This window comes from Mus caroli, chromosome 10, assembly GCF_900094665.2.
Source record: "Mus caroli chromosome 10, CAROLI_EIJ_v1.1, whole genome shotgun sequence".
NCBI lineage: Eukaryota > Metazoa > Chordata > Mammalia > Rodentia > Muridae > Mus > Mus caroli.
In genome coordinates, this window is record NC_034579.1 from 113,086,209 (window position 1) to 113,094,680 (window position 8,472).

The 8,472-nt window shown below is 44.4% G+C and overlaps 1 protein-coding gene across 1 annotated transcript in view; it reads right to left on the reverse strand.

Annotated features, from left to right (window-relative positions):
- The window catches only part of Hmga2 (high mobility group AT-hook 2), a 114,923-nt gene that overhangs the window by 99,758 nt on the left and 6,693 nt on the right, over positions 1-8,472 (reverse strand). The window contains exon 3 of the mRNA XM_021174849.2: positions 1,118-1,168. Coding sequence (XP_021030508.1) covers positions 1,118-1,168 — 51 coding nt within the window. The remainder of the gene's footprint in view (positions 1-1,117; positions 1,169-8,472) is intronic.

Consider the following 8,472-nt stretch of genomic DNA (forward strand, 5'->3'; position numbering starts at 1 on the left):
GGGGGGGGGGGGGGGGGGGAGTGGAGTGAAGATTCTCCATGTCCTGAGCATTTGTGGAAGGAGGAGGCAGCCTAGGGGGCTATTGTTTAAGGCACTGGGCTTTAGACTGAAGGATGGCCCCGAAGATACAACTTGGAGAGAATTCACTTCTTGGGAAATAGTCTAAATAAAATGCATTCACTTTAAGGTTACATTGCAGCACTGAGATGTTTTTAATCTAAACATCATCCCTGCTTCCTTGTGCTAAGAAATCTAATCCTAACACATGTGGGAGCAGAGGGGAAAAAATACAAGATGAATAAATTAAATGAAAGAGAACACCAAAGTATAAATAGAAAGCCATGCAGAACTGGGGGAGAAAGGGCCGGGCAAACTAGCAGGGGAAACACAGCCCAGAAGAGCAGGAAGGAACGGTACAAGGGAGGGCAGGCACAAACTGGGGAAATGCTTTGGGGGAGGGGAGCAAAGAAGCAAGGCAGACTGGCTGGGGCCAGAGAAGCCAGCCACCTTCTTGAGAAACAGCCTTGGAGACGCCAGTGGGAAGGACATTCCAGGAGAAGGTGGGTAAGGTCTCTGGCACCCGTGCCTCTCTTGTCCCTAGGCAGAATAATCATTAAAGTTTGCTGGGAACACTGGAAATTACACCTGCTTCCTGAAGAAGTCAGTGTGCTAAAGAACACACAGAGACCACCTAGAAAAGAAGATTCGACCGAAAGGAGAGCCGGAGAGGAAACCAGAGAGAGAGAAAAACATTTCTGAATAATGATCTCATCCATGTTTCCTCTGAGTGCTATCGGCCTCAGAGGCAACTTCTGAGGGTTCAGGATACCTTTGACTCTAGTGACCCAACCCACAAACTCTTTGTTACTCTTTAAGGGAGAGTGAAGACTCCTTTGGTGTAGCAAGAGAAAGAAGAAAGGAGGAAACATGCTGTGAAATTGTGGAGCCGAATGGTAAGGAGTTGTCATAGGTCCCCCAACCTTGGTCTTCCAAGGCTTACCAAGTCAGAAATTATCAAGTCACACCATCCATGTAGAAAACAAAAACTATTGTTTTCATTTTAGCTTTTAAGATACTCTTTTCCTGTTAAGCACGGGAACTGTATCTCCTTACTCACCCATTTCCTAGGTCTGCCTCTTGGCCGTTTTTCTCCAATGGTCTCTGCTTTCTGCAAAATGAAAAAAAAAGAAAAGAAAAGAAGCCATGTAGTCTCCTGCCTGGCATTGTTTATAAGCACTGTACCAAGGAATACATTCCCAGCTAGAATGGTCCGGACTGCAGGTGAGGCATCAAGAATGTCTTAGCAACCTCCTTCTCTTGTACACTTCATTCCTCTGGTTTTCCGTGGCTGCTGCTTCTTCACTGTTTGCTGCATGCTATAGAGGTATCTATGCAACCCCTCACCATAAAAGACTCCCGCGGAGTGACCTCCGCTGAAATTCATGAATATGCCTTTGTTTCTGATTATACAAAAGAAATATTCCCACATCCCATAATTTATGCAAATTAGTACTTTACAGAATGAATATTCCCTCAGTGGTCAAGACACTCCTTTTGCAACCAGTTAGAAAAATTGATATGGACATATTAATTTTAAATAATAAAACAGTTCTCTCTGCATTATTATGGAAAGCAAGCCTGAATGTAAGAACTAATACATAAACGCTTTAATATGAAGCAGTAAACATCTGCCAACTACCAAATGACTAATTTCCTGTTCTATGCCCCAAAGCACCTGCCAATCATCCAGCCTCAAGTAGGAAGAGAAATGGAGGGAGGTGGGGAGGGACAGAGAGAGGATGAGAAATGGAGGGAGGTGGGGAGGGACAGAGAGAGGATGAGAAATGGAGGGAGGTGGGGCGGGACAGAGAGAGGATGGAGGAGAGAAATGGAGAGAGGTGGGGAGGGACAGAGAGAGGATGAGAAATGGAGGGAGGTGGGGTGGGACAGAGAGAGGATGAGAAATGGAGGGAGGNGGGACAGAGAGAGGATGAGAAATGGAGGGAGGTGGGGTGGGACAGAGAGAGGATGGAGGAAAGAAATGGAGGGAGGTGGGGCGGAACAGAGAGAGGATGGAGGAGAGAAATGGAGGGAGGTGGGGCGGGACAGAGAGAGGATGGAGGAGAGAAATGGAGGGAGGTGGGGAGGGACAGAGAGAGGATGAGAAATGGAGGGAGATGGGGTGGGACAGAGAGAGGATGAGAAATGGAGGTAGGTGGAGCGGGACAGAGAGGATGGAGGAAAGAAATGGAGGGAGGTGGGGCGGAACAGAGAGAGGATGGAGGAGAGAAATGGAGGGGGGTGGGGAGGGACAGAGAGAGAATGAGAAATGGAGGGAGGTGGGGCAGGACAGAGAGAGGATGGAGGAGAGAAATGGAGGGAGGTGGGGCAGGACAGAGAGAGGATGGAGGAAAGAAATGGAGGGAGGTGGGGCGGAACAGAGAGAGGATGGAGGAGAGAAATGGAGGGGGGTGGGGAGGGACAGAGAGAGGATGAGAAATGGAGGGAGGTGGGGCAGGACAGAGAGAGGATGGAGGAGAGAAATGGAGGGGGGTGGGGAGGGATAGAGAGAGGATGAGAAATGGAGAGAGGTGGGGCGGGACTGAGAGAGGATGGAGGAGAGAAATGGAGGGAGGTGGGGAGGGATAGAGAGAGGATGAGAAATGGAGGGAGGCTGGGCGGGACAGAGAGAGGATGAGAAATGGAGGGAGGTGGGGCGGGACTGAGAGAGGATGGAGGAGAGAAATGGAGGGAGGTGGGGCGGGACTGAGAGAGGATGAGAAATGGAGGGGGGTGGGGAGAGAAGATGGAGGAAAGAAATGGAGGGGGTGGGGAGGGACAGAGAGAGGATGAAAAAACACCACGAAAATCACCAATCACAGAGATTTAAACCACGGCTGCAGAAAAATAATTGATTATAGATTGGCATTCTTAACAGTAATTTCACATTCAACATGAACTTGACATTAATCCATTTCCTCTTGAGTTTGCTTCATTGCTATACTGAATAGATTTTTTTCCTGATATTATTCATTTCTATTTTATTCCAATTTTAACATTCATAAAGTAACTAATTAGCCTTAGCCACCCTGACTCCAATCCCTAAGTGCATCAATGCGCGCACACACACACACACACACACACACACACCATCTACCTTCTTTAAGAAGCACAAGTTTGAGGTTGGAGAGATGGCTCAGTGGTTAAGAGCACTGTCTGCTCTTTCAGAGGTCCTGAGTTCAATTCCCAGCAACCACATAGTGACTCATAACCATCTATAATGGGATCCGATGCCCTCCTCTAGTGAGTCTGAAGAGAACAACAGTGTACTCATATAAATATAAATAGACTTATCTCATTTCTAACAGAAATTTCAGTAGCTTTTAGGATCTTTAGCTAACTGTAAGATTTGAGTCTGCCAATTGCTTCTGGCTTTGATCACAGTCAACCAAGGATTCCTTTATGGTCAAAGTTAGAGCACTGCCTCACCTTTTAGTCATGAGAGCATGGATCTTAAGGTAAGTGAAGGCTGGGGACAGCCAGAAAACCACAAACCCTTTTCAAATTGTCCCCTGCATGGCTGAAGGTGTCTCTCTCATTTTATAAAGCTTAGGTCCAAGACCTTTCTCTGACATCGTAGCTTCATGACCTGTTCCTGGAAGCCTTAATTGGATTTCCTCAGTAAAGTAGAAGTAAACTTAGCTTTGAGGGGGACATCAAGGTACCTGAAAGTGTCCACCCCACACAAGATGCTCAAAACTGTCTTTTCATACCTAACAGGGTAGAAGGCTTGAGGCAAATATTTCCTTCAAGCCGCTCCAATCCCACAGGCAGTTGAATCCACACAAAACTATTCCAGTATACTTGACTTTGTCTCCTCTAGAAGGAAACTTTACAGAAAAGCCTGGCTGTGTACAGTGAGTTGTAAAGGCGCAGAGTCCCCTGGGAGAGAGCGTCATGGGAGCTCATCTTTGGATGCAGCTTAGAGTCCACAGTTTACCCAGGAATGAATTACAGGAACATGAAACACAGGAAGACATTCTCATTCCAACTGGGGTGGTCCCCCGAGTGGAGGGAAAGCTGTTATTAACCTCGAAGGTAGCAGGGCTTTATCAGGTATTTCTGTTTAATTCTTACATCCTCGGGACTACGATGTGACCTGGTTGTATCTGAAATCTACTGAAGAAAAGGACGGGGATTTTTTTTGTTTTTTTAAAAAAAGATCTCCCTACACTTTACAGTCTGAGAAAACAGATCTCTCAAAGAGGGGGGTGTGGGGGGAACCTTGCAAATAAGATAAGTTTTAAACCACTATGCCATTTACAAAAAGCCCATTGAGAAATAAAATTCATACCATTAAGGAAAGGGCACAAGATGACGGTTATCATTCTGACTTGTTAAAAGTAAGTGCGTTCCCCTGGTCTGAAAGGCTGGTGTCCCATGTAAACTGAAACCCTCTTCTGAGATGACATCTAGAAAGAACACGCTGGCTGCTGCTGTGTGGCCCGATCTGGGAGGCTCGCTTGTTCTTTAAAGCCCACATTACGGAAACATTCTGACCCAATCCACAAAGGCTGCAAAACAAGCTGGGGGTTTAGTTTGTAAACCTGAGTAGCTCCAGTATATTTTATTCAGATACTGGAAAAAATGGTGCCTTGAACAGGCTTTTGTATGTGTCTTTAACGCTCACTGGGGCACACTCACTGGGGCTCTCTCTTTCACAGAAGGCAAACAAAGCCCTGAGGGTTACTTGGTTTGAAGCACCAACATATACAACTCTGTAAAGGCGATTATTTACCTTGCTTTCTCCGGGATAGATTTTTGTGTCTGTACTCCATCCACACACATGGTTAATTGAGACATGACTAGTTCTAAGTGTTTTTCTGCTGTTATAGAGGGAAAGAGAACCAGTAGGCTTTCTGCCTTGGAGAAAACAAAAATTTCAGACTTACCAGCACCATGACACTGGTATCCACATTCCCCATACCTCTAGGTGCTTTCTTCCTTGGCTGCCTTCATTATATTATATTCCTTATGCCTTGGGAAGGCGCATAGTTCAGAATTGTATCCTAAATTTTAAGTGTTTAGAAACAAGTCCATGGAAGCCTGAGATGACACTAAATGGGAGATGTATCTTTCTTTAAGAGGTGCTGGTACTCCAAGCCTGTGGTTTATTTCCTGATTTTAAAAAATTAAAACAGAAAATTTACCTTGTGAACATCTCCCCTGATTTGGGGGATGGCGATGAAGGTTGGCGCCGATATATTGGAGGCAGTTTTCACTGCCTGTTTGTGAAAGGAAGAAAAAGAGAGATGAAGGGAGGAAGGAGGTGGGAGAGGTGGGGGAGGTGAGGAAGAGAGACAGTGGGGGAGGGAAAAGGATGGGGAAGCAAGAAACACTGTGTGGGGGTGGGGTGAGTTCCCTATTCCCATCAAACCTCAGGAGCTTGGTAAAACTTTAAAGCCATCTCTTACAGCCTTTACATTTGACACACAAGGAAACATTTGGATTATGACAATCCCCAAACCTTATGGGTTATTTTGGGGCCCAGGGTCTCTGAGCATTAGTGGCAAAACACACAACGTTTTTCATGTCTTGGAGACAGCCACACTTGGATACTGTATAAACACAGGGCAATCCCCAGAAATGGAATGATGACCTTCAGAGGGGTTTGAACTCTGGACATGTGGCAGTTTACAATTTTGAATCAGGTTTATCATTTGTGAAGACCACAGTGATCTTCACACTTTAAATGACCAATCTATTTATGAGGGGCCCAGCAAGAATGCAGTATTGAACAGGAACTCAAATGTAATATAGCACTTCTACTTTTAAACACTGCCCTTACAGCGAGTCCCTACCGAGTCTGTGGGTCTCCAAGAACACTTCTACTCAAGTAGGGCAGTCATTCCCTCCCCAGAGTCCCACTTCATGGGACATTCAATGATGTGGCGGACTTCTATACAGGGAGTAGAACTTGACTCAACCTGATGGAAAGTCCGAAAAGGTCTTTTCTTCACAGAGATGGTCTCATATACAAAACGAAATGGCCAGAGGCAAGGTGTGAGAAGAAGGAATTTTAGAAAGGGAAAAGACCAAGAAAAGAACATTTTAAAGAGGAGAAAGAAAGCACCCTGGGATAAATGAGTAGTCACAACAAAGTATTTTCAATATTCTTATATCCCCATTAAGAAATGAATGAGAGCAGAGGCTGGGAAACAAGAGTCTAATACAAGTCTAACTTCAGGTCAAGCTTAGACATTTAGATAGCTATTCAATTTTTACCATTCTAAATTGTCTCATTGTATGTTTCTGTTCTAGTGAATGTTACCTACGAGCCAGGAATCCCTATTTCAAACTAGTAAGTGTTTGAACAACAGAAAGAGAAGTTAAAACAAACAAACAAACACGGCTGCATGTGAAAGAGGCTTGTCTTGTCTTCCAATATCTGCATTTCATTTAAAAAAAAAAAAAAAGATTTAACCAAGCTTGAGTGTATAAAACATAAGGACATCTAATCAAAACCTAGAAAAATAAACTCTTTCAGGTTCTCTGTAATAATACAAAACCTAGAAGGTAAACTCTTTCAGCTTCTTAATAATAAGTGTGAACCAGTCTACACTAGCATTGAATCCAGCTGAACCAATCACTTGGACTAAACAATGGGTAAAATCTCATTTCATCATTTTGATAACCCAGTTCTGTGGTTTCCCAAGGTTAAGTATGACCATTTTTAGTCTTGAAAAGATACAATTCCCATCATGCATTGCGGCTCACGCTCGTATACCCAAGGAATGGAGTGCCCGAGTTCTCCTGGTATTATTTCGCTTATCTGCTTCCACATACATACACAGTAACTTAAAAACCAAAGCTGAAATTGTAGGAAGAGTTCTCTCCTCCAAAGCTGGAGACTTCCCTACTCTAAACTGACTCCCTACCTCTTTCGCCACCAGATAAAATAGCAATGACATAAATAAAGGTTTACAGGAAAGCTGGGGGTATAGTCCAGTGGTCAAGCGCTCTCCTAGCGTGTGCAAGGTCTCTGATTTCACTTGGGTCACTAAAAGATAAGCAAAGAAATAAATGGCAGAATATGCCATTCAAAATCGTTCAGTGTGTGAAACTATACAAGTAAACATAAACCAGATTTAAAATATTGCTGGTTCTCTATTCACCCTTCTCTCCGGGTTAACCGAGCACAGGTACTTGGCTAAGAACTTTAGCACCTGGGGATCCGAATTTAGTTTCCACCCCATGTAAGCTCCGTGGTTCCAAGATGAACTCTGTAAATGGCAAAAAAGTGTCAGCTCACAAGACAAGGCAGGTTTGAATGACTTAACCGGCATAAAATGTTCCTCGTCACTCCGTCTTTTCTTAACAAAGAGCTGAAAGGCAATAGAGTCCCAGTGTGGAGCCTTCAGTCTCCTCTGCAAAGTGATCTGTTTAGACCCTGAATAGAGATGGGCCAAAGATATAGGTCAGCTAAAGTAATGGGGGGGGGGGTAGGGCTATGGAGGAAAGAGGTAAGAGGGCTGGTAGTTTCCAGAGAAATAGGAATGTGGGTCTCCCTGGCGTCAAGTAACTGGATAAAATAACCCTGATATATCCGAATCTCCCCGATTTGCATCCCATTCCAAGGATGGTTGGATGGCAGTGTCATGTAGAACTTATAGCTGCATTAAGGCTTTTTCTTCCCTGGCAAAGTGGAGCTTTAAAAACTGAGTTTACTGTTGAAGTAAGTCAACGCCAAGTATTAAGAGGGCAGAGGCAATAGCTGCATACTCCTTCATGATACCTGCCTTCTAGAAGTATGCTCGGCTGGGATCCTGAGTCTCACACAAGAACTTACCTGCTTATTAAAACACACAGCAATCACATATTAGTCACACTAGTGCTGTAGAAACTATGGGCTAGAGCCTTATGGTCATCCCCAGGGTCATCTTGGATGAATCAGCAAAGACTGCCTTCGGTCCCTCTCTTCCATGGACTTCAATGCTCTAAAGACACTCCTTTCTGGGCTGGAGAGATGGCTCAGTGGTTAAGAGCACTGACTACTCTTCCAGAGGGTCCTGAGTTCAATTCCCAGCAACCACATGGTGGCTCACAAGCATCTGCAATGGGGTCTGAGGCCCTCTTCTAGTGTGTCTGAAAAGAGCAATGGTGTACTCATATACACTAAATGAATAAATTAAAAAAAAAAAAGAAACAGAAACTCCTGTCCTCATTCAACAGCTAGCCTCTGCAGTAGATATGAAATGGTGAGTAAGCCCCACCTTCCTTATCTATTCCTAAACTGTCTGTCATTGATATTAGTAATAGTGGGAAAAACAATAAAACCATCACCTCCAGGAATGCGAATGCTGTGGACTCGGACTACAGAGTACCCAGCTAGCCTCAGGGCTTGGTTCCATGATGTCTGAAGATGGAATTAAATGTTTTTTTGTTTTTTTTTGTTTTTTTTTTTTTTTTTTT